This window comes from Leucopleurus acutus (assembly GCF_964270905.1).
Source record: "Leucopleurus acutus genome assembly, chromosome: 16".
Classification (NCBI taxonomy): Eukaryota; Metazoa; Chordata; class Mammalia; order Artiodactyla; family Delphinidae; genus Leucopleurus; species Leucopleurus acutus.
The window spans coordinates 604154-629595 of NC_139158.1; the positions used below are offsets into that span (position 1 = coordinate 604154).

Genomic DNA, 25442 nt, shown 5'->3' on the forward strand with positions numbered 1-25442 from the left:
AGGGGTCTGTACATGACCCTGACAGAGAGCGAGAGGCAGTCTGGTCCCCCAGCTGACCCCCAACTTCCCTCTCCGATCCCTTGGTCAGGAAGCTGTCCTGTCAAGCAGGATGGCCCAAGGTGGAGCCCTGAGCCCAGCCGGCAGGACCATGACACCCAGGGCCAGCCTTGGTTACTACTCCCATCATTCCTGTTCCGTTCGCCCCTGGTCACACAGCACACGTGGATTTTCAGAAATGTTCTTAGCTCTGGAGCCAGATCGCGTTGCCAGGAGCACTATTGCAGCGCAAGCCTTGAGCAGAGAAAACGACCTTGTTCTGTAACTTTCCCAACACCCAATTAGAACAGCAGCTACGGAATTAATGAGGCTGCAAACAGTGCACTGTCTCTTTAAAGGGTTTCCTGCGGCCGGTTGTTTACAAAGAAATTCCTCAGGCCAGGAAGTAGGAGGCGAACCTGGAGCCCGCAACCACACTTGGGGAAGAGGAGCAGGTGCGCCTGGCAGGCCCCGATTACAACCTCCGAGGGCGGGGTGTCTGTCCCCTGCGGATGAGAGCGCGTTCTGACTCAGCAATCTGGCCCGCCCAGGACCTCGCCGGCCACCGGCGCGCCCCGGGGGCGGGGCGGACTCCCGGGGCGGGGCGGGGCGGGGCGGGAGCGGCGCGGTCACGTGTGTACACAGGCCCGCGCGGCGTGCGCGCCGTCAGCCCCGCCGCCTCTCTCGGAGCCCCGAGCTGCCCCCCTCGCGGCGACTGCGCGGTCCGCGGCCCAGCGAGCCGGTGAGTGGGCGCCGAACGCGGGGCGGGGGCGGATGGGCACACTCGGGGTCTCGGCCCGCGCGGCAGTAGCACGGGGCCGGTGCTCCGCTCTGAGCTCTGACTTTCGGGTCCCCTCGGCCCCGCCCGGGCACTGTCCCCCGGCGGGTGGGAGCGCTGTCCCCGCCCGTGGCTGCCCTCCAGCCGTGCAGAGCCCAGCCGGCCGGGGCCGCTGCCCTGCGGTCATTCACCTGTCCGGGGCAGCTGAGAGCTGCTGGCCGCGTAGGAGGCTCAGCAACACCGCCGGCTCCTCACATGTCCTGCCGGGGACCGACCGCCTGCTCCTGGGTCACCGTGGTTGTAACTTTCGTCCCCTTTTATGATTACAAAATCTTAGGAACTTCTGGAGCAACGTCTAAATGGAAATATCAAGTGTCGTTAATGGTCTAGGACACTTGATAAAAAGATAAAAACCCCTGGGCATAAGGCTCCTTCAAAACTTGAGAAGAAGGCAGTGCCCCAGCCTCTGAGCGCCCATCTACCCAGGACCAGAAACCCAACACCAAGTTAATGACATGAACACGGTAGCCGGGTTCATGGTCTCAGTGGGGCCCTGGTCTCAGTGTCGCAGTCTGTCCGGGCTTTGGGGAGACAGAGGGTGCGTCTGGACCTGACAGACTGTTCCCCCATCGCTGGATGTGCGCTCACTTGGCAGCTCCAGGCCACCTGCCGACAACCAGCTCCGTGCCTCTGCGAGCAGCGGCCCCCTCCTCCCCGCTCTGTTTGCAGCATCTAGCGGGGCTGGCCTTCAGTCACCCGGGGGCGAGCAGCCTGCTTTCCAGGCCTCTGCAGACGCGAGAGTGTGAACACGAAGACTCTGACCATGCTCCAGGCCGCCCACGCGTAAGGGGGACCAGACACTAACACCACCGTCGCAACTGGCTCCCCACCAGGGCGCCACTGAGAGGGAAAAGAGGCCCTATTGAAAATTATGCTGAGGGGACGGCCACACACTCCATGACCCGCTGCAGGGTCCAGCTCCCCACACCGGAACCTCTAGTATCTTCCTAAATGAAGAAGTCCTCTCTAAGATAACAGGCTTTGAAAAACCATAGCTTCATCTGGTGAGTGCGTACTGTGCCGAGTCACGGAGAGGAAGCTGGGGGGGCCCTGCCCTTGACCACTGCTGTCCTGCCTCCCTGGGGGGTAGGGAAACACCCTGAGACGAGCACAGCATTAGTTCTGCACTGACTTGGGGTCCCTGGAACTCAGAAGCCCCTGGCAGGCAGGTGACGGGAGAAAGGCACGCATAGCCGCCGGATGTGGGCGTGTGGGGTTTTAGGTTAGAACGGAGAGCTGCTTATACCTATTATATAACGAAAAAGTGACATGCTTGCAAAGATCCCTGCCAGGAAGCACGCGTGCATGATTGCCGGTGGGAAGACGGACCGGCCGCTTTCCGGGGCGGGGAGGGCAAGGTGCTCCTTGGGCAAGCTGCATCCATCCTCCAGGCCCTAGCATGTCATCTGGACCCTGAAAATACAACCTGCCGCCGGCAGGTTGCACCCCAGGGCGTGTCTGGGGTGAGGGCTGCTGTGCTCTGCGCAGGACACACCCAGGCTGCTCCCTCCTTCGGCAGAGCGCCCAGCTGCCTCCCCCTGCTCGCCGCCGGCTCCTCAGCGCTCTATGGCTCAAGCCTCTTGCACGGCTGGGCCACACCAGGCTGCGTCTGTCCACGGGGTCTCACAGGCCCGGGACCCCAGAACACCAGCCAGGCATCAAAGAGCAGAAGGGACTCAGTGTAGGGAGGAAAAGCGAACTTTCTACTTTGAGAAGCTAGAACGCGATGCTGCCAAGGGGCCGAGTTCGGCCCCCAGACCCGCCAACAGAACACCCCTTGAGCAGCGGAGGGGCAGGCGGCACGGGCGCCTGTCCCATGCGGCCCCGCGGGTCCCCTTCCTCCCACACACGTGGTGGGAGGGCGGAGCGCACCTAGGAGGTTCCCAGTTTGAATGAGAACCAAGGAAGGCTAGTACACCAAGTGTAATGGGCGTTCCTCCCCTGGAAAGAACCACGGGCAGCGATAAGATCTGTGGCTCCGAGCACCCCCCAGGTGAGAGCACACCAGGGAGAGGCAGGGCGGGGTGGGGGAGCCCAGCAGGGTGCCGGGCTGCCGAGCCTGAGCGGAGGCCCGGTCTGTTCTCCGTGTGGCCATTGAATTTCTGAGCGAGTCTTCCTGGTTCTGTTTTCCCCTGGTTGAGATTACCTGGAAGGAGCATTAGCCTCAAACCAAGGTAGTCAGTGGACAAGAAAAAGGCAAGAAACCAGAGCTCCACAAACAAGAGAACACGTGTCCCATATTCTCCCAGGGTGAAGAGCCTGGGAGCCCGGGCGGGCGTCCCGGGCCGTTGGTTCCTGCAGCCCTTCCCGAGCGGCGGACCTGCCGTTCTCCCACGGAGAGCCAGAGGCAGCTCGGTTTATGCCTGAGGCAGGCTGCCTGGTTCACACTCACCACTCTTCGGTTCAGAACCTTAAAAAGCAACAGGCTACAAAAATCAGGACACCCCATCTACATAATGGACCGTTTCTTATCACAGCCAGGAAGGCGCAGCGTCTGTGACAGGAATCAGAGGCGTAAGCTCTCTACATTGAAGACCTATGAAAACATCAGCCTTTCCGGAGCGTCTGGCTCCTACCAGCTGCATGTTAATTGTAGCTAGAGCCTCTATCCACTGTTACAAAAGGAAATAAACATTCAGGAGTCGTTTTCAAAGCATTTTGAGGGCTCCAGAGCATTCAGCCGAAGTCCAGGTATTACCGTGCGCGCGGGTCTCCAGGACTAAAGCCAGGCCGAGCCGCACTGCCCAGGCACTTTGGGGAAAAGCCTGTGACACCATCTCAGGCCTCCTCTTCCCGGACACAGCCAGCCAGGCTGCAGGGCACGGATCAAGGAATGCTCCCCCTTCAGGGAGCTCTCGGCAGGTGGGAACAGACGAGTGCAGTGGGACAAGTTCAGCGACCTCGGACGGGAGTTAGCTGGTTCTGCGGGCTGTGTGCGTGCACACGCTCACACTCGTGCATGCGCACACGCTCACTCAGGACCCCCTGCCCACCACAGCCGCCCGCTCCCCGCCCCCTGCCAGGTTGCTGCTCTGACGTGCTCCTGGCATCCTCCAATTTCCACAGAGATCACCGTGCACTGTAGGCCTGAATTTGAGCAAGGTTTTTAGTTACCTGTGGACATTCACTTTTGAAGGGTTGGTTTATACCGTTCTGGGTTCTTTTTTTTAAAAAAAAAAATCATGGAAGAAAGACGCTGACATCGGGCCTCAAAACACTTCCAGCAGCTAGCCCAACTGACGTGCAGTCCTTGCCAGCAGAGAATGAAAGAAGGGACGGCGGAGCATCTGTAAGCAGGGGTGCCACTGGGGTGGAGACCAGCCCCATGGGGCTGGGACCCCAGCTCAGCGAGCGCAGCCCCAGAGACTCGCCGCCTGTGTTGTTACCGAGGCCCTAGTGGGGTCCCAGGGACTCTGAGCTGTGATGTGGGGTCTGATGGGGCCCGCAGCCTCTCCCCGTGAGAACTCGCACTCAGCCTGTGCCCGCGCTCAAGCTCTCTGTCCTCTCTCCGCCAGCTTCCTCTCCCCACGTGTCAGTTGGCAGAGAGTCTGAGTGAGAGTTCACGCAGCAGCTTCCTCTGCAGTAACGGACCGTGGAGGAGGATGAGGAACTGCAGCCCACTGCGCACGCCGGGGGCTGGCCAGGCTCATCCGCTGACCGCACGTACTCCACCCTCGCGACAACCTCCTGACCCAGGGACCAAAGCCAGGCAGCTGTGAGCAGGGTGTCCAGGGAGCCCGGTCCTCAGCCATGTGGAGTCCCGGTCTCGGCCCCTCGGCCCAGTTCACAGGCCACTGCTTGGTTCCCTCGCAGCCCTCGGGCAAGAGCTCTCAGCAGGCAGTGTGGGTCCCTCCGAGGGGAGGACTGAGTCAGGCAGGGGGCGCACCCGAGCTGCATTCTCTAAGTATAAAAGCAGGGCCCTCGGTGCAGCAGGGCTTGGACGTGCGCCCCGTGGCCCCAGGTCCCCAGGTGGGCACCGCTTCACAGCTGCCCCGGCTGTTCCGCTCCATTGACCAGGCCTGTGGCCAGTCCCCCGCCAGGGCCCCGCAGTCACCGATCATTGGGGGGGAGCTGCTGCCTCACTGCGCTGCCCCCACGCCCTGGACACCGCGGCCCCTCCTGGGCTTCAGGGCTTCCTGGGCCGCTGAGCAGAGGCTGGCCTGTCAGCTCACTTTCCCTGAGGCCCAGCCACGCCCACCTAGAGCGGGCCTCCACACTAAGCCCGCAAGACCCTCTCGGCCCACATGTGACTCCAGTACCCACCCAGGCCACAGGGCCATCCGACGGCCTCCTGGGTGCCAGAGAGAGCGGCAGACATCCTGGAAGTGCCTGCTCAGGGCCCAGAGCAGAGCAGGGACCATCTTCTCCAGAATTGAAGACAGCAGGAGAGCTGCCCTGGGGTGCTCGGCCAGCGCCGCACACTCTGCGCTCATGTCAGCATGCACCTTGGAGCCCGGCGGCCGTGGGTTTTCCTCTCGTGGTGTCTCCGCTCCTCCCCGCCCGAGCCTGGAGCAGACAGCTCTTCAGTGCCATGCCGACGACCCCGCCAAAGAGCCTCCCGCCCAGCACAGCCGGGGGAGCTCCCACCCGAGGGGCACACAGCGTGACCACGGGGTGGCTGAGCCTTCCCAGGGCTGGAAGTTGGAGAGTCTGGGAGAACGTCTTCTTGAAAGATAATTATTGGAACCCGGAGAGGGTCTTGGAAGAAAACTATCAGTACTTCTGTGCACGGGAACATCTGTGATGAATGACACTCACTCCAGTTGAGGGTCAAGGAAGAGAGGGGGCTCTAGAGACAGCTGAGTCCTCAGAAACGGGTGCGGTGGGACAGAACCCCGAAACGGCTCCGTGCCCTGGGCCTCCCGTGGAGACAAAACCACTACTTCCACGTCCGGCAGCCCCGAGCAGGGCTCGCCCTGCCTGCCCCGTTGGAGGTGGCCGCCCTATCACCATGCCCTTCCGATGGGCTAGCTTGAGGTCAGTGGCAGTGCCGCTGCCCAGGTACCACAGGTGGATGCCAGCTTGTCTGACCGTGAACCTCTGGCCTTGGGGCCTCAGCCTGGTTCACTCCAGAGGGCAAGGCCACTGGGGCCCGAGAGGGGACCCTCTGTGCTGTGGCAGTGGTGACCTCGGCTGTGTTCCCTTGAAGGCTTCCCTCAGCCCCCGGTGCCGCACACGCAGCAGGTGGGCAGGGAGGCCTGAGAGAGTCCCCATCACACTCAGAAAGCAGCAGCCCCAGCAGGCCACGCGCAGGCCAGCTCGTTGATCGGGCCCAACGCCGCCCGACTTCCTGGTCCTCTCGGATTCTCTGAAAAAAGCATGATTTTTGAGCTCCAGCCTCTCCCGAGGCTACCCTCTTGTGCCGTGCATGCGGCCAAGCCTGCAGAGAAAGACCCTGAGCAGGTGCTTCAGTGTCAGGGGCAACGTTCTGAGCCAGCTGAGCCCCCCGCCCACAGAGATGACGTCCACCCTGGAGTCTCAGGCCGGCGGTGCCCTCCCGCGGGCGAGGTACTCTCTGCTCTGCCAGGCTGGCCACCCTCCTCTCTCCCCTCCACTGCTGGCCCCAAGCCTGGAACCACCCTGGCCCGAAGCTAAAGACCTCTCCATCCCCTCGAACAAGACTGGCCAGACGCCCACCGCGCAGCAGCCACGCCGGGACCAGGCAGGGGAGCGGACGCGGTGAAAGCCGCCGTGCTGGCAGGGCCGAGGCTGCTGCTTCAGGAGCATAATCAGAAACAAGACAGCGGGGATGCAAGTCACCTTTAGATCAGTGATCAATCCCCTTATAGGAGGAACAGGATAAAGCTGTAACGGGACCACCGCGGACAGCCCGAGGCGCATGCCAGGCCCAGCCTGCGGAGCTGCTTCCCGCTTCTCTGCCGGGCCGGGACACTGGTGCCGACCAGCCCGCTCCCCCGGCCCAGGGCCACACGCCGGCCGAGCAGATGATCAGGGCTCGGCGGTCCTCCCACTGGCATCGCTGTGATCCCCGAGGCAACACGCCTGCACGCGTCAGGCGCAGCCCTGCTCTGTGGACCGAGGCTGGTTGCAGCCCTGGCTCGGCACGCCTGCCGCAGAAGAGAGGCGGCCGCGCACACACCTGTATGTTCCCTGGGCCCAGCGGAGGGAAGTCAGGCAGGGTCCCTGGGAGGAGGCCAGGATCCCAACCAGGCAGAAGAGAGGTTCGGGCATGGAACCGGGACCCAGCCGGGCTGGCAGGAGTGGGAGTCCACGGAGGGCCCCTGGGTGCAGTCCCATGGGAGGACAGGAGGTCGGGGCCACTCCTGGTGTCTCGTCTGACGAAGGGGCTGTGGACGAGACCTGGTGTGGGCGCTGCAACTGGGTGCTGGTGCCGGAGGAGGCATGGGGGAGATTTGGAGAGTGGAGACACAGCGAAAGCATGAGAGGAAGGTGGCCACCCCGGCCAGCGAGTCTGGAGGCGGGCCCGGAGGAGGCGAGGCGGGAGGGCAGCCGGACAGGACAGAGCCGGGAGGACAGGACAGCCGGGAGGACAGGACAGAGCTGGGAGGACGGGGCAGAGCCGGGAGGACAGGGCAGAGCTGGCGGGGGTGGGGGGGAGGGGGGAGGGAGTGAGGGCACAGAAGAGGGCAGGCCCGGGAGCATCGAGGGGCCCAGCGGGCAGCAGCGCGGGCAGCTCTGACCAGGAGGTGTCAGGTAGGCCCCAAGGACAGGGCGACAGGACCAGCCTGTTCCTAAGGCCAGCCTGGACAAGAGGCCACTGGGGTCCTTGCTTGCGCTGACCCCTGGAGCTGAGAGGACTGCAGCAGGTGACGGGGCCGTCAGAAGTTGGATTATTAATCCTGCCACTTGGGGAGAATGTGGCAGCTTTCAGAATGAAAAGCGCCAAACGCTCCACATTCGGCACCACCAGGGACAGCCCACCGAGGCACCGGGGAGAAGGAGCCCAGCCACTCAGGGCCTACCTGGCCTCTTCTCTCCTGCCTCTGGGAGGGGCAGGACCACAGAGAGGGCCCTTCCTGGAATCCTGGTCTCTGCGCTGGCAGCCGTTCCAGTTCCTCTTTCTCGGGAAGGAAGTGAACAGAGCTGGTAACTGGAAAGACAGCCCAGCCCAGCCCAGCCCTGTGGAGGGGGTGAGCCAAGCCATTGTTCTCAGGCCCCCTCCTCACAGGGCCTGGGGGTGCGGGGGTGGGGAGGAGGGTCTTGTTCCCAGATTCCTGCACTTGCAAAACCAGAGCACAAAGGGAAGTGGGGGGACCGCAGGCGGCGAGGGGGGGAGGCAGGGCCAGTCTGCGGCCAGCAGGGCAGGGCACCCTGCAGGAGTAGCACCGGGACCTGGACAGGGCAGGACGGTCGCCCCCACCACCGTCCTCGGGATACCCGGCTGGGCTTCGAGCGGGCCTGACCGGCTGCCCTGCCGCCGGGGCGGGCAGTCACTTCCCGACACGACCGCTGCTCTCCCGCCAGGCTCACTGCCGCTCGGCAGGTCTGGGGGTGTCACAGTGCCACGTGCCAAGCGTCCCCAAATGAGATCCCCCAGCTCCCCTGCAAGCCCACAGGCACCGCCCGCACAGTCTTGAGCCAGGTGGCCCCCCACCCCCGGCCTGCAAGTGTCCCGGTGACACGTCCCCTCGGTGCCAGCGGTGTCACCCGTCTGCTTCCTTCCCTTCTTCTCACCCTGCGTGCCCACGCAGGTGAGGATGGGCCTCCCCACTTCAGAAAACGCCAGGCACCTTCCTCTGTGCATGAGGCGGCCCCCCCAGCAGGTGTCCCTGCCCTGGGCCCTCTGAATGACACCTGGAGACCAGGGGCCTCCAGGAAGAACGTAGGAACAAGAAGCAAAGATGGACGGAAAGCAAGTGCAAACTGGTACTTTGAGCTCGCGATCTGCACCTGAAATCAGAAGTGTCCTCACGGTTCATAACTAAGAGGACGCACACAGAGCTGCTTGTAGCTCATGGGGCAGGGTTTCTAAGTTCTGTGTTTATGAACTGCCGGAACACAAACTCGGGCAGGTTCTTAATCTAAAACCCGGCACTGACTCCTGAGACGCTCACAGCCCCTCTCGGGCCGAGAGAGCCGGCCGTTCGAGCACATGAGTGTGTGAAGGAAATTCTCAGTAGGCTGACTCCACGTGACCACCTCCCAAGAACGGAGCCATTTTTCAGCCAGGGCAGGGCCCCTGGCAGCAGCTCTGCCCCTCCTCCGACAGTGCTCCCCCTGCCCTCCTTGGCCGTGGCCCACGAGCCCACAGGGCCCCCCTTCTGTCCTTGGTTTCCGAGAACCTCTGCTCAGTTGACTTCCCCTGGCTGAGCCCGCCCTCCACGTGGATGGGGACCCCCAGGAGGGGCGGGGGCGCCAGCGGACCCGCCGTGGGGCCGTGGGGGGAGCCAGAGGGCAGGGCTGCCCATCCCACACGCTGGTCCTTCCAGACACAACCCTCGCGCCTCAAACTGGCTGGAAACAGAGAGGGAAGAGCCGTTGCACCCGCCCCGGGAGGAGGGGCGTCACGAGAACCCACAGATGGACGCCCACGCGTGCAGAGATGTGGCCCAGGCACCAGGAGACGTGGGGCCCGGAGTGAGGCAGGGCAGGCATGGCAGGAGAGTGAGAGTGTGTGGACGGCAGGAGGGTAGGGACTGAGCCCCAGGGGCCGCTGGACGCCCTGCGAGCCATGTGAGGCCGGAGTGGAGGGGGACCAGGCTGCAGGCTGGTCACAGCATGCACAGGCCGCTCTGGTGGACCGGCTCCCCGGCCCCCAGCCACTTTCCAGGCCGTGGCTCAGCAGGCAGGAGCCTGCAGGCATTTGGGACAGAGATGGGAGAGAGCGAGCCAGCACTGAGTCGGCAAGAAGAGGACGCAGAGGGCTCCGAGGACCCCACGAGGGCGTGTCACCTGCCTGGAGCGCCCGCCGGCTCCCCTGACCCCAGGGCTCTGGAGGGAGGACCCGTGTCCCTCCCAGATGTGACGGAGCCGGCAGGAGGGCAGCAGCTCGGGACCTGCGTCACCCCGACCTGGCACGCCTCGGCCCAGACACAGGACGGCGGGGAGGGTGGAGCAGGGTGATCGCAGGATTCCGCGACTGATGTGGGAAACCAGGGATGCGCCGGCAGGGCTGCAGCTCCCACCGAGGGGGCTGACGGGGCCGCGGGAGGCCAGGCCTCGGGTCCACCCCCCTCCTCTCCAGGCTTTTGTCACCGTGGCCCACCCAGTCTCCACCCATCACCAAAAGGTGACAGCAGGCACGTTATGGCTCCAAGAGCTGTACGTTTCCCTGGCAAACGGGGCCAGGGAGGCTCCCGCGGCCAGTAGGGTCTTCACAGCTTCCAGCCACGCCACCTTGCGACCACAGAAAACACGCATGCGGCAGTTTCTGGCCGTCCCAGCTGGTTCAGGGGGCAGGGAGGGGCCCAGGTCCGGTGGAGGGCAGGACTCACGCGCTGCTCTCCCCACAGCCCGCCATGTGGAGCTGCCCACTCAACGGCACGGGCGGCGAGGACCAGCTCCCCTGCCAGCACGTCCAGCGGGCCCTGTCCGCCCTCTCGCTGCTCTACCTGCTTGTCGGCGTCCCCCTCGGCCTCGGCTACAATGCCCTGCTGCTGCTGGTCAACCTGCACGACCCGGGCGGTATGACCATGCCCGACGTCTACTTCGCCAACATGGCCGCGGCCGGCCTGGTCCTCGGCGCCCTGGCGCCTGTGCACCTGCTGGGCCCCGGCGCTGCCGGCTGGGCCGTGTGGGACGCGGGCAGCGAGGTCCACGTCACGCTGCTGGTGCTGTTCAACGTGGCGGCGCTGGTGACCCTGTACTCCACGGCGCTGCTGGCCCTCGACTGCTACATCGAGCGGGCGCTGCCGCGCACCTACATGTCGAGCGTCTACAACACCAGGCACGTGTGCGGCTTCGTGTGGGGCGGTGCCCTGCTCACCGGCTTCTCCTCCCTGCTCTTCTACATCTGCGGCCATGTGGCTGCCAGGCTGGCCGAGTGCTCCCAGGTGCGGCACACGGAGGCGGCCGACGCCATCATGCTGCTCAGCGGGTACCTGGTGCCCGTCCTGGCCGTGCTGTACGCGCTCGTGCTCCTCACGCGGATCCGGAAGGAGGACACACCACTCGACCGGGACGCGGGCCAGCCGGACCCCTCGGCGCACAGGCTGCTGGTGGCCACCGTGTGTGTGCAGTTCGGGCTCTGGACGCCCCACTACCTGACGCTCCTGGGGCGCACGGTCCTGGCTGCGCGGGGGAGGCCAGCGGACGGGCACCACCTGGGGGCGCTGCTCCTCGCCAGGGACCTGTCCAGGTTCCTGGCCTTCGCCAGCAGCGCTGTGGTGCCGCTTCTTTACCGCCACATGGACAGAAACTTCCCCGGCAAACTCCGGCGGCTGATGAAGAAGCTGCAACGTGGGCCCCAGAGCTGCTCCTTGGACGAAGCGGGGGCACAGCCGGCGATGGCGTAGACGCTGCTCCACGGGCCTCGGCCAACCGAGGGGCAGCCGGCGCGTGGCAGAAGGCACAGGCCGCAGGGACCGGGTCCCCCGCGCCCGCTGCTTGCCCCCCGCCCCCGCGTCCAGGAGACTTGCTGGCCCTGCCATCACCCGCTCCATCCCTCCCTCTCCCCAGGAGACCAGGCAGAGCCAGGCGAGTCCCCCACAAGAAGCCACCCTCAGGCCGAGGCCGTGATGTCCGAGCAGCAGGTGCCAGGCGTGAGGATGAGCTGGGCCATCGGGGTACCTGGCCGCCCGCAGGGTGTGTGCTTGTCTCCTACGGGCGCCTTTCTGGTCCACGCCTGCAGCAGCCTGCTTCCCTCAGCCTCACGTCTGGCTTTCAAATGAGTGATGAAAATCTAACGCCACTATTTATACTTTGTATTGTTAAAATACTCCATCCCCCCTCCCTCTTGTTTTGTTGTGTATGAAGAGATGTTTGGTAGGAAAGTCAGAAGGTATTAAAATGAAGGAGACACACGGAAGCGCACTCGGGGGATGGGTGGGTGGTGGGCTCGCGGGGCCGGAGCTGCTGGCGACTTGCGTCCATGTGGACGTGGTGGGCGAAGAGTCCGGACGGGGCCTCTCCTGACCCTAGGTGTGCCCCCGGGTCACGTCCGCTGTCGCTGGGCCTGCGTGGGTCTGTCCTAAACAAGTCCCCAAAGCGCACAAAAGTAAATAAACTGAAGGAAGAAAAGTGCTGTCAGGATTTCTAATCTAGCCTGAAAGCCGATGGGACTGCCGACGGGAAAGAGGGATTTGGACAGGCGGACGTCACCGGGGCCACAAGGGTGCTGCCTGCTCCCGGGACAGAGAGACGAGACGGTACAGACCAGATGACCTGACCAGACGGGGCGGGGCGCAGAGGAGCCTCCCTTCCCCCACCCCAACTCTTCACGAAGAAATTACTGCCCCACAACCCTCTGACCCTCAGTTCTGAAACCCCCAAACTCCCTAGAAACAAAGATTCGTTTTTCAAGTTCGCAGCAAAGGTACGAGGGTACCTTTCTGAGAAAAGATGAATGTGATGGTGGGCGCTGCCCCAGCCCCTGGGCTTCTGCCACATAAATACATGCATGTTCACTTCTGACCACCCAGCTGCCCCGAGGAGGAGGCTGGCTCTTTTCTGTGGCATCTACTGGGGAAATCGCCCCATTTGGTCCCAGTGTCTTGGGAAATTGAGCCCTGAGTGAGCTGCAGTGCTTTTCTACGTGCAGACTGTTTCCCTTCCAGGCTGAAGAGCCTGTGCAGAAAAGCACAGACACACACTGGATGCCAGGGATGGTCCCCACCCTGCCCGATGTGGCCCTGGGGATGGTTCTGCACAGTAAACCTCGGGGATGGGGAGGGAGGGACTGAAGGGGTGTCTGGGTGGCTCCGGTCGGTGACAAGAGCACAGCCGCCTCCAGGGCCCCGGGCTGTGGTGGGATTTGTCTTCAAATTCCCCATCCCCTCGGCTCCTCCAGCAGCTGCCCCAGCAGTGGGCTGTGCTGAGGGCGCCCCACAGGGTCCCGGCAGGTACAGCAGCCCCGTGGGAGCTGAGAATAAAAGCCCCCCCCCACCCCCCACCCCCCGCTTCCCTTTCTGCTCTTTGCTCCCACGGCTCCTGGGAAAAGGTAAACCCCCAGCGCCCAGATCTCTGCCTGCAGTCCTGCACCGCTCAGCCCAGCTGGTCTTCCCCAAACAGGACGGGTGGCCTGAAATCACTTCATTTCTGATCAATTTCTCAGTGGCTTTGGTCGCAAGCTGTCTAGTCTCTGGGGGCCTCCTGGGTGGGGAGGTGTTAGACAGCAGCAGCCACGCGTTTCTGTCCCTCCCCCGTCCCGGCGTCCACCTCTACTGGTGACAGAGGGACATAGTGGGGTCTCAGCTGCAGGCCCCTGTGCTGCATCTCAGATCCCCCCCCCCCAGGGCCCCCGCACCTCAGGGCACAAGCCCACCTTTGCCTCGGCCGCTGGTGCCACAACACAGAACCTACTTTCTGTGGACATTTGCTTGACGATCTCATGCTGAATTCACCTCGGTCACCTCCTGCTGCCCCAGTACGTTTGGTTTGATTCCCAGTACTCCTGCCACGTTGCCAAACACTGCAGTGAACTTTGGAGCCCTTCTGATTTTGGGGCTCGGGGTGCTGTGGCCGTGGACTCGAGCCACTTAGAAGAGAAGGAGGAGCTACTTGGAAAAAGCCAAGGTGAAGGGTACACTCAGTCCTTTTTTTTTAATCTCTCTGTGTGTTTTAATTAATTTATTTATTTTGGCCGCACGGCATGTGGGATCTTAGTGCCCTGACCAGGGATTGAACCCATGCCCCCTGCAGTGGAAGCAGAATCCTAACCACTGGACCACCAAGGAAGTCCCCTCAATCCTGTTTTCTTAACTTACCAGTCCTATATTCTTCAAATGCATTTGCAAGATACCAGAAGTTTTCCAGCTTATGTTCTAAGGTCGTTAATTCTGCTGCTGACACTTCTTGACTATGATTTTAAAGTTAACGATCTTATTTTTGTCAGTAGACAAAAGGTCACCTACCTTGCTTGCCACGCTCCATTATTTAAGATCCCAAAGGTGAGTTTAACCTTGAATTTATTTCATGAAGGTTATAAAATTTAGTGTAGGAAACTGGATCTTTTGCTAATTGTAGCAGATACATCAAGATATCAAACATTTGTTCCATTATAAAAAGCACTTGAGGGGCTCCCCTGGTGGCGCAGTGGTTAAGAATCCGCCTGCCAATGCAGGGGACATGGGTTTGAGACCTGGTCCGGGAAGATCCCACATGCCGTGGAGCAACTAAGCCCATGCGCCACAGCTACTGAGCCTGTGAGCCACAACTACTGAGGCTGCATGCCCTCAACTACTGAAGCCCGCGCGCCTAGAGCACGTGCTCTGCAACAAGAGAAGCCGCTGCAATGAGAAGGCCGCGCACAGCAACGAAGACCCAACGCAGCCAAAAATAAATAAATAAATAAATATTTTTTAAAAAAGGCACTTGACAAAGGATAAACCAGGAATCAGAAGTTAAACTACACATCAAGCTATTGAGTTTAAAGTCAGTTGGGAAATTTGGGGGCTTTGTCATTTCTAACGTGTTCCATCCACCCAGATGGCCTGTGCCTGAGAAAGAGGAAACTGCTGAAGAAGACTCGCAGGCTTGAAGAATAAATTATTTGCTCGTTATTAGCCAACTTCTGAATTCTTATGTGTGTATTTCCAGGGGTGTGTGACATGTCGGCAAGCAGCAGAAAGTATCACAGAAACAGGTTTTTCCTGTCGTGACTAAAACCCCAGCCTCTTCAGTTACTCCGTGGCTCCTCTGTCCTCCTCCCAGCTGACCCTGCACCACGTGGGTCTGGACGCCCGCAGCCGTGGGGCCCGTAAGTCCTACGTGGGTCAGCTGCCGAGCCGTCCAAGGGCCCACGGTGCGTCCACGGGGCCAACGTAGGTCGGATCCCACATGCCTGCGTCACTGCGGGGCCAAAGCCGCGGTACAGACGGTGACAGAGCATCTCACTCCCGCTCTGCACGTCACGCACACAACCCTCCAAAGGGGACAGACACCCACTGGCTCGCTCAGGGCTCCCGCGAGGCCAGGGCTCCTCGGAGGGCTGCTTACACGGCTGTGCCATCTGTCAGCACTCCTTGCCCTGGACACTGAGAACCCAGCGCTTCCTTCACGCCTGTGGGTTTCTCAGCTGTTCCATGGGGAGAGGGGGCAGGGCCACTGCAAAACCGCCCGCCCTCACCACCACGTGAGCCCACGAGGCAGGTCGCCGATGGACTGATGAACTGCGCTTTTAGGTTCTAAGCAGGACAACAGGCGGCTGGGTGACCGACTGCCAGCCCCCAAGCAGGCGTGTTCGCGGGGCGCCCTCCAGTGGCCGCCGCGGCCCTTCACTCTCCGCGCAGGCGGGCCTGCGGGACTGGCCCCGGGCAGCTCCTAACAGCGTGAAGCGCTGACCCCAGAGGAGGAGGCCCCATCCCGCGTCCCGGAGTTTCCTTCAGAAGTCGGGCTGTGCAGATGCTCTGGCCCAGGAGCCTTGGGGCTCTCAGGACTCACAGCAAATCCTGCTTTTACAAGACACGCCCTCACAGCAGTGGAGGTGAGCTCAGCCCATGGGGTGCCGCTCCGCGTGCGCACGCACACGCACAGCCCCTGGCGGCACTGAGCCCATGGGGCCCGGCTTTCACGGGGGCAGCCCGACACTGGACTTCGTGCCGAATCTCTGACCTCCAGCAGTCGGGGCACTAAGGCAGAGCACTGCACGCAGGGGCCGAGCCACAGCGGGAAGGTAAAGAGCGAGCAAAGCGGTCAGGGGACGTGGACGTGTAAGAAGTGCTGGAGCTTTTGTAGAAAAACTTTTTATCGAGAAAGAGGCAACAGCGACTGGTGCAACGGGAAGGGGCCTGCTACGATGGCCAGCTGCCAGCCCCGCGGGGACTGCCCGTCACCTGTGCACACAGGAAGTTTCCAGATCTACAGAGGGTCACACGAAGGGTCAGCGTTCCTTAGAGATTTGGCCTCGGGCATCTCTCTTCACCGGAAAGCAAGAAAGAGCTAGAAGACGAATGGGTCGTGTCAACAGGACCGGGAGCTCTCCCCTCAGCCTCGCTTGGGACTATCTGAGCGTAAAAATAACAGCGAGCGTGGAATTAAAAGTCTATGCAGGGCTTCCCCAGTGGCGCAGTGGTTGAGAGTCCGCCTGCCGATGCAGGGGACACGGGTTCGTGCCCCGGTCCGGGAAGATCCCACATGCCGCGGAGCGGCTGGGCACGTGAGCCATGGTCGCTGAGCCTGCGCGTCCGGAGCCTGTGCTCCGCGACAGGAGAGGCCACAACAGTGAGAGGCCCGCGTACCGCCAAAAAAAAAAAAAAAAAAAAAAAAGTCTATGCAGACACTCAGAGGGAAGGAGGGAGGAAGGAGAAGAAGCAGGAAGTCGCCACCTTGTGACCCAGGGCCACCAACCCAGGCAGGACCCGTGAGAGACCCGGGGTCCGCGTGCATACCATCAACCACGCTGCCGCACCCGGCCTCTTGGCCCCCGGTCTGTGTAGCACAGGGGACTTGAGCGGACATGTACGCAGCCAGGAAGGCCCTAAAAGGCCGAGTCCTGCCGGTGGGCACGAGGCAGGCAGCGACTGGCCGAGTGGAAAGGGCAAGAGCCATGTGGCCCGCCCGCCCCCTCCCACCAGCAGGCTGACACGAAGGGTGTGGGGGTGGTCACCACGTCTCATGCGCCTTCAGGGTTACAAGTCAGCGTGCTGAGACCCTTCAGAAGACGCAGCCCAAGACAGTTCCCAAGAGGTCAGCATCCGAGTCAGATGGGGCCACAGGGCAGCGTGGTGACAAGTGCTCGCAGGAGAGCCTGGCAGAGGCCGTGCCCCGTCCCAGCCAGCTGAGGACGCACAGAACCACTGGGGCGACCCTGACTGCACAGGTTCACACTCGGGACCCAAAAGCACCCATGACGGCAAAGATTCAGAAGCACGCGTCCACAGAGGCCGTGGTTAGTAAGTGACGGTCACTGCGCTACCGGAGCTACGTACCCACTGAGATGTCTGCAAAACTGCGTAGGAGCACACAAAGCACCGAGGCGCTTGGCCGCACTCCCGCCGGACGTGGAGCCTGCTCCGTGTAGACACAGGACCACCCAAACCCCACACAGAACCCCCACCACCGGGACGGGCTCGTCTCCCCACCCTCTGACCCAGGCAATCCTGGTGAGCGAGGCCCGCTTTGTAGACCCTCTCAGGACTGTGTCGGGAGCGGCGGCCAAGAGCTGCCACGGAGGGCACAGCATCCTCTGGGCTCGGGCCGCGGGCGCTCCCGGGGAACCCGGGGCTGGACCTTGGTGACCCTTTTGCAAGGCTGAGGGAAGGGCCCCAGAAGCCCTGGCCCTTGGTCTGAAATTGGCACCAGAACAAGCCGGGGGTCCGTCTTCCCGGGAAATTCCAAGCCTCACATAAGAGCCTCCAAGGGAGGCTCCCGGCAGGAGGGCGGGTGGCCGGCCACGTGGGGGAATGCTGGCTGCTTCACGTGCCTCAAACGCTTCCCCTGCGAACCCACGAGCACACCCTCAGGCGCTCACCGGGGAAAGGAAACTTACGCTCAGGTGAAAACCCACCCACAAATTCTGATGGTACCTCTGCTCGTAGAGCCCAAACCCAGAAACGACCCAACGTCACGGCGAATCCTGCTCGGGCCGCATCGCGCGGCTGCCGAGAACCGGCCCCACCTGGCCAGGCCAGACGCCGACCGTCGAGGACCGGCGCCAGGATGCCAGGCGCTCACAGCCAGATGCCCCCGATGACAGAGCTCACGTGGGCACATGCTGACACGCGCTCCGCTCCTGGGTCCGGCAGTCCGGGCGCAGGGCTGGACGCCACCAGCGACCCCGCGTCATCGCTCTGGCGCACAGCTCCGCTGTGAGGTGGGGTCACGCCTGCACCGCCTCGTGGGCCACCGCCAGCTCGGGGCAAACCCGTGCAGAAAGTGCTGCCCCGTGTCTGCCCGTGGTGGGCGCCCCGACTCCTGAGAGCTCATCCACCCCTCTCTGTGCCCTGTCCCCCCGCTTCTCGTTGGGGGTGAAGGGGAGGGGAGACCCTCAAGGCTACAGTGGATCCCCGGCTACAGAGGGGTGGGAACGGGGGGTGGGACGGGATCGTGGACGATTTCCGGAGAAAACGTCTCCAGCGTTTCACATTATCTTCCCAAATACACCCAGGAATGGAGCTGAGGACAGCTGGTCAGCCCGGCTGGTGAGGAGGCTGTCGCTCGGTCAGGTGTGTGGCCGGGGCCCCGCTGGGAGGAGGGCTCGGAGCCCCTAGACCCACCATGCTGCGCCAGGCGGGCCCTCCAAGACCAGGGACTCAGGGAGCCAGGTCCCAGGTCCCACCCGCCAGGACACCTGGCCCCCGGGCCGGATTCTGAAAGCAAAGGAAGGCGTGGGCATCCATGTGGGTCTGCAAGGTACTTGAAGCCACGAACTCTACCCTCTGCTCGCGTGCCTGGGGAGGAGAGGGAACGGAGCCCTGCCGGGTGGGCTGGCCGGATGGGGAAACCAGCGCCCCAGTGCCCACCCCTGGCAAGGGGCTCTGCAGGGTCTTCCTGTCCGCGAAGCTTACCAAGCCTAGGAAGAGGCTGTTCTGGTGTCCGCTGTGCAGATGGGGAGGCCAGGACCCGAGAGTTCAGGTGGCCCAGGCGCAACAAGCCGTGGCCACGCCAGGACACCAACTCCCATCTGTGGACCCCACGTCCACGGCCCCCCGCCAGAAAGCCCACGGCGTGGGGGAAGAAAGATGATGCTGTAAAGCTGGGGTTCGCTCTTCTTAAGTTAGCGGTGGAACGTGGAAGAGCTGCGTCCTCCAAAGCGGTAAACCAGCACCTCTGTTTGTTTGCTTTGCCTTAGCTCCACCACTCCAAACCCACCCACCAGGACTCTGAATCTGTCCACCCTGGGCGAAGCGAGACCTTCCGGCTGGGTCCCCCGGATTTGGGGCCGACTTTGCCCCTCCGAACAACCTTAGCACGATGTCTTATCTTAAGCAACCGCCTTACGCAGTCAGTGGGCTGAGTCTGACCACGTCGGGCATGGACTTGCTGCACCCCTTGATGGGCTACCCGGCCACCCCTTGGAAAGAGCGGCGGGAGAGGACGACGTTCACCCGGGCGCAGCTAGATGTGCTGGAAGCGTTGTTGGCTGAGACCCGATACCCAGATGTCTTCACGTGGGAGGAGGTGGCGCTGAAAATCAACTTGCCCGAGTCCAGGGCACAGGTGTGGTTGAAGAACTGAAGCGCTAAGCGCCGCCGCCAGCAGCAGCAGCAGCAGCAGAATGGAGGTCAAAACAGTGAGGCCTGCCAGAGAGAGGACGCCTCCTCTCGGGAAGCGAGCTCAGAGGGTGGAACAAGTGGCCAGTTCACTGCCCCCTCTAGCACCTCAGGCCCAGCCGTTTCCAGCAGCAGTGCTCCTGTGTCTATCTGGAGCCCAGCCTCCGTCCCCCCACTGTCAGATCCCTCGTCCACCTCCTCTTCCCGCATGCACAGGTCCTGTCCCACGACCTATACTCAGGCTTCAGGTTACAGTCGAGGATATGCTGGCTCAACTTCCTACTCTGGGGGCGTGGACTGTGGATCTCATGTGACCCCTATGCATCACCAGCTTCCCGTGGAGGGACCACACTCGGTCCCACGGGCACCAGTGCAGTCTACCAGCCATCTCAATCCGTCCCCAGCTTCTCTTTCCACCCAGGGATATGGAGCTTCAAGCTTGGGTTTTAACTGAACCACTGATTGCTTGGATTATAAGGACCAAACTGTCTCCTGGAAGCTTAACTTCAATGCTGACTGCTTGGATTATAAAGATAGACATCTTCGTGGAAATTCCAGGTTTTGTGAGGACCTGCAGAACCTCTTTTTGTGGGTGATTTTTAAATGTGCTGAGCTAGACATTCCAGTTTTAGCCGGTTTTACCAGGCACTGGTTAGACACGTTAGACGGTGTGATGCTCAGACTCATCCTCTGATCGATGTCCCGGGAGGCAGAGAAGGAAAAATGAAAGGCCTTAGAGGGGCCTGCCAGCCAGCTACCTGAACTGGGCCAGCCATTCGATGCTTAAGACCCTACCGTAGTTACAGTTCATTGGTTTTGCTGATTCGCAAAGCGATCGAAAGCATTCTAGCCACGTGCAACCAAATACCACCAAAGGTAAACAAACAAAACGAAATTGTGAGGGAAAGGCGGGAAGGACATAGTCTTCTTAAGCAGAGGTGTTCCAATGTCTCAGCCAATCCTTGGGTGGATCTTAGGAATGGACAGGGTCTCAAGCTCACTCACGCTTCACGACCAACTGGTAGTTGGCACTGAAAACTTTTCAGGCTGTGCGAGTTGTGCGACCGACTGTCCTAGACGCTCTGCTTTGTTTAAGAATAATGTTCACGAGGAGTCAGTATGTGCTTACGAGACAGTCAGTGCGCGTCTTACACACACGGTGCGCCTGCGGTTTTTAGTCTGTGCTAGGCTTCAAAACGGGGATCTCCTGTGATCGTAGAGCAACCTTGAACTCCGCCTCTGCAGGGGTTCTTCTGTGGTTAAATGGGTTATGATTACAAGCAAATTCAGAGCAACTGAGTACTTATCTAGAAAGATTACCTTTGGCCGGAGGTGAGCCGCACTGAAACTTTACAACTAAATGTCTCTGGACAAGGAGAGTGAGAGAAGAGAAACAAAAGGACACTAACTCATCTGTACTTTGCTGCTGGTAAGCCCAGCAGTAAAGAGACGTTGGTCAATTGCTCTGAACCTGATGAATTTACAAGCTGAGATCCTCGCTGTTTATGCTTGCAGGTGTTAACTGGAAAAGTTATACACGAATGAACCTTTCTTCCTGGATTTCGCAGGTATGTATAATTATATTAAAGTGGTTCTAGCACGCACACACACGCGCGCGCGCGCACACACACACACACACACACACACACACACACACACACACAAACTGGGGTTCTCCTCACCCAAGGAAGGCCCTGGCCTTGGAGGGAAGGCCGGGAGGCACTCTGGGGCCAGGTTCGGACACACGCCCTCCCCCTGCCCGGCCACCAGGTGACAGCTGACAGCCACAGCTGCGTGGCCCTGACCCCACACCACCGGCAGGGACCAAGGCGCATGCCCGAAGGGGCCTGAAACGCCGGCCGCCGTGGAGATCAGACACCAGGACAGCCTGATGCCGTCTTCCGACCTGGGGTCGATGTTCACGAGATCTTTTTTCCAATTTGCCTTAATTAAAGAGACAGGCCAACTCATTTCCTCTCAGTCTGGTCACCAATCTTAATTCTGACGTCACCCAGCATCCTGGCAGTCGCTCACGGCCTTAAGCACTGGCACATGGAAAACATCACTATGCACTGTGTCTCTCGGACGGAGAAAGCCAGGCACATACCTGGGAACGAGCGGCTCCAGGGTCCAGACACCCCTGCCCGCGCGTGGGGTGGAGAGCAGGGTGAGGACGTGGGCAGCGCTCTCTGCGGGTCAAAACAAAGCCAGCACACCAAGCAGCACTCAGGCAGGGCATCGGCGTTGCACACACGTGTACAGCCATGTGTGTACAAGCACACGCGTGTGCCAGAGACAGCAAGGAGGAGGGCCACAGCAAACCCGTGGATGCAGAGACCGCAGTCAGGCAGCCAGTGTGCCCGAGGACGCCGTCGCAAACGCAGGGCCTGTGCCGAGTCACGCAGCACCGGCAGCGCGGCCGCGGCCCTTCCGTGGGTGGAGCCGGCCCCCCCTTCGGCGTCTGTGGAAATGGTTTCCAGCTTACTGCCTTCAGTTTCCTCTGAGCAACAGCAGCGCCCTCCCTCCTCATCAATTTAGGTGAAGTTTGCGGAGGGGAGACATTTACGTGGCAACAAGATGATTTCCAAGCCGGGAAGGCTGAGCCCGCGGGCACTGTCACTTCAAGGCCTCCCTCTCCAGGACTCAGGCCTGAGCAGAGCCCCCATCCCCAGGGAGAGGCCAGAACTGGTCAGAACTTCTCTGGCTCCAGAGGCGGCGACAACCCGCCTTCAAGCAGCGTGGACTCTGGCTGCTCGTTCCCGCCACGAGGGCAGAGGCCCCACGAGACCCGCAGGACGCGCCGACGGGCTGGAAATGGAGGTCCTTGAACCCCATCCTGGAAACCTTGCACTGAACCCTTCTGCGGCGCACGCGCTATAGTGATTCTCAGAATGCGCTCCATCAGCACCGAGGGAGGTGGAGGGGGCTCCTTGTATCCCACCCTGCTCCAGTGGGACCCAGCTTGAACCTGCCCGGGATCCACCACTTCCCATGGCCGCCCACCCTCCTCGGGAATCGGGGTGGGACCCAGAAAACTTTTCAATGAGGTCACAGGGCGTCCCTAACTTAGGGCAGCCCAGGTCCCCCTGGTGAGAGCTGGCTCCCATGACGTGTGTCCACAGCCAGCGAGGACGTCGTGGCCGCGCAAGGTGTCGCGTTGGCTACGCGGCTACGTGGCTCTGTCCCTGTGGGCTCTTTAACCCGACCACCTTCCTCCGGGGCCTCGCCAGGCTGGGGGGCAGAAGCCTGCCTGCTGGACCTCACAGCCCCGGCCTGCTAGCGACGATGCTGTCACTCGCGGCCGTCGGCCGACCAGACTTCCTGGCCACGGCCGACCTGGGCTGTGCCGTCCTCTCCTTTCTGTCCAACATCTGCTACCTCAACACGCAGGACGTGCAGCTGGCGATGCCATTCGCATTCCTGCCGTGGCGCCCTCTGTCCTGTCCGCGGGGGCTGGCCTGGTGGCCGTCGGGGGCAGCGGCCCTGCCTGGGCACGTCTGGGGAGCTTTGCGAAACCAGGCTGTGTCAGGCAGACCAGCTGACAGCCTGGCCTTCGTCCCGCTGCCGGCGTTCGGCGTCCTGCTCGGCGTCCAGCGGGCCAGGCAGGCAGCTCCTACCCAGGGGGCGCGGCCTCCGCTCAGCTGGTGGTTCCTGGTCGCCCTAACCACCATCGCCCTCCACCTCCCCTACCACAAGGCTCTCCTCCAGCAGGCCAGGCTCGAGCTGCAGAGAGACGGAGGCTCCCCCAGGGACGAGCCGCTTGGGAACCTCGCGGAGCCGGCCCTGCCTGGGGAGAGCTGTGCAGGCTCCCGGCCACCCTCCTCCCCACAGCCGTGTGGCTGGGCCCTGCTGAGTGTCGGAGCATCTCTGGCAGAGGTGCAAGCCCGGCAGGCCGGCAACAGCTTCCCCCGAAGGGGCTCAGGTAGGAGCCCCTGCCCGTGGACATAAGCCACACAGGCCGGCGGGGGCCTCTCCCAGCCCTGCAGAAACCAGAGCGGCGCGCTGGGAGCCAACAGGGTGCGGCTGCCGGAAGGTGCTTACTGAAAACGGGCTTTGTGGCTTTCAACCCCGTTTACACAAAAGCGCGACACCTTAGCTCAAACCAATACTCACACCTGAGGCTGGCGCGGGGCGGGAGTGCGGGCTGACGCCTGACCAGGTGGAAGGTTCTAGCCTGTCTGCTGGCCAGCATCTCTCCCCTACCCCAACCAAGGGGCAAGGAAGGAATCTTGAAGATAGAAACATGACTCAAATAACTTTATGGGCTTGTCATACCCTGGCCCTGAACGGTCATGGCTGGTTGACCTCCAGCTCTGCCAGGAGGCAGGGGCCGCACAGATCTCAGCAAGAACAAACATTGGTTTTGTCTTTTTAATGCAGCATCACTGGGGGTCTGAGGACATCACCCACAGGCACAGGTGTCCAGCACTAAGACGACGGGTGTGAGCCCGTGGTGACCGTCGCACACCTGTCATGCTGTCCGTGACCCGGCGGACAGCGGGGGCCCGTCACCAGGAGCTCTGGATAGACCGGCAAAAAGCCGTTTCAAAAGCCTCATCTGTTCTATTCGACAGTACGTGCAGAAAGGCTAGTAACACAGGAAACATAAAAATCCAAGGGAGGTAATTAGTCTCATTCCAAGGCTACATCCATCAGTCTCACTGCGTTTACATCATGGTTTTCTTGGTTGAGCAGAGAACAGGGACACGCCAAGGAAAGGCATCTTTCTGGCTTTATGAAACCTCTGACAGCTTCGGTTTTTAAATTTTTTATTAAGGCCTTGCTTTTTTAGTTTTTAGATTCACAACAAAAATACGAAGAATTTTAAAATTTTGCATTTATCTCCTGCCCCCAAACAGGCACAGCCGTCCCTCTCCAGGTGTCGCGACTGATGAAGCGGCACTGACACACCTCCACGGCCCCGGTACAGCCTCTACACTGGGGCGCACTGGGTGTATAACGACATCTACTACCTCTCTGTCACTTACTCACATATTCGTGAAACCTCTACCATGGACCCCATGCAGCACGCCCACAAGGGACAGAGCTGGGGGTCAGGGGTGGGCCGCCCCCTGACCCAGACCATCAGCAGGACACGCAGCGTCGGCGCCGACGTGGAAAGGCTGCTTCTTCATGTGACACACTTACCACCAGATGCTGGATGTGACATTTTCCTTGCTGAGCCGTCCTTCCAGAGCACTGGCTCTGTCTGCCTGGGCGGGCAGGGCTCTCTGGAGAGCTGTGCTCGGGCTGTTAGTCGGGGCGCAGAGCAGCCTCATACGCGGGTCCATCCTAGGGTCTCCGCGCACTGTCATGACTGCTCACAGACGGTGTGCGGGGCTAGAACAGGCCGCCTCTGGGGGCTGGGGCGGCAGGGGAGGCTTCAGCCTGTGGCTCCAAGGACGCTCGTGCCCCGCAGGCAGATTCAGCCAGAGTCCAGGGGCTGCTACCCAGACCCGGCCCCTCCCCGCCAGGACCGTGCTCAGCCTCCCAGAAGCCCAGCCCTGTGCCCCCAGCGCCCGGGAACAGCCCCTCCTGGCCCAGGGGCAGGCACACAGACTCCCCAGCCCACCTCCCTTCAGGTCCGCCCGCTGCTCGGCCTGTGGTGCCAACACCCGAGAAGAGCCCTTTCCTAGAGTCCATCCAGTTTTCTATGGTGTGTGGCAGGAGTGCAGGCCAGAAGGGAAAGGACCTCAATCAATCAGTTCCCAGTAACAGACGCCAACGGCTTGCCAGTCTTAGAACCAGACGAGGCGACGGCAAGTCCACGAGTGCGCAGGGCTCCCTGAAGAAACGGCGGCCAAGCCTGGAGGAGCTGCTCACGCTGCGTTTCTAAGTATGTCGGCTAAAGGAACCATCTTAGGACCCGCCACAAGAATGTAAACTGGTGGCTCCCAAACTTTCTTTTTAGCAGCAGGAGCCTTTCTTTAAACAAAGCCTGAGACGACAAAGGGCTGCTCTGGCTGGAGGGGGGGCGGGGCTGACCGCTGGAAGGTCGAGGCCCCCAGCCCCCCCACCCCGTCCCCGCCCCCGCGGCTCTGCCCCACTCAGCCCGCATCCTGCACCCCGTGAGGACACACAGAGCCGGAGAGAGAGCCCCAGAGCCAACCGAGAGCTAAGCAAACACACAGGCTCTCTGGCGGCGGGGGGCACCTGACTCCAGGAGAGGGTGTGTGGGATAAAGCGGGGCTGATGGGGTGGGAAGCCACCTCCTGGGGCTCCTCGCCCCTCCCAGGACACTGCTGGGGCCACTAGCATGGGGCTGGGACAAGGACCTG

At 61.7% G+C, this 25442-nt stretch overlaps 2 protein-coding genes and 1 pseudogene across 7 annotated transcripts in view; 2 read left to right on the top strand and 1 right to left on the bottom strand.

Moving 5' to 3' along the window:
• Positions 1-25442, bottom strand: part of CHLSN (cholesin) — a 98140-nt gene that overhangs the window by 28117 nt on the left and 44581 nt on the right. The gene's annotated exons all lie outside the window — the stretch shown is intronic.
• GPR146 (G protein-coupled receptor 146) lies at positions 586-11410 on the top strand. 2 transcript variants are annotated; one of them, XR_014326821.1, is made up of 2 exons: positions 586-778; positions 3124-3479. XR_014326821.1 is itself a non-coding variant. In XM_082857662.1 (2 exons), the coding sequence occupies exon 2, from the start codon at positions 10315-10317 to the stop codon at positions 11308-11310; it is 996 nt and encodes a 331-aa protein (XP_082713788.1). In that variant the 5' UTR covers positions 586-778; positions 10309-10314; the 3' UTR covers positions 11311-11410. The 2 variants fall into 2 exon arrangements, 1 of the variants encoding a protein (XP_082713788.1); XM_082857662.1 differs by lacking the exon at positions 3124-3479 and adding an exon at positions 10309-11410.
• On the top strand, positions 18866-19731 carry LOC309973420 (homeobox protein OTX2-like; annotated as a pseudogene). Its single transcript has one exon. The product of its transcript is annotated as a homeobox protein OTX2-like (transcript).

What these genes read in the sequence shown, in the direction of transcription:
- GPR146 (XM_082857662.1), top strand. Translation starts at nt 10,315, where the DNA reads ATGTGGAGCTGCCCACTCAACGGCACGGGCGGCGAGGACCAGCTCCCC.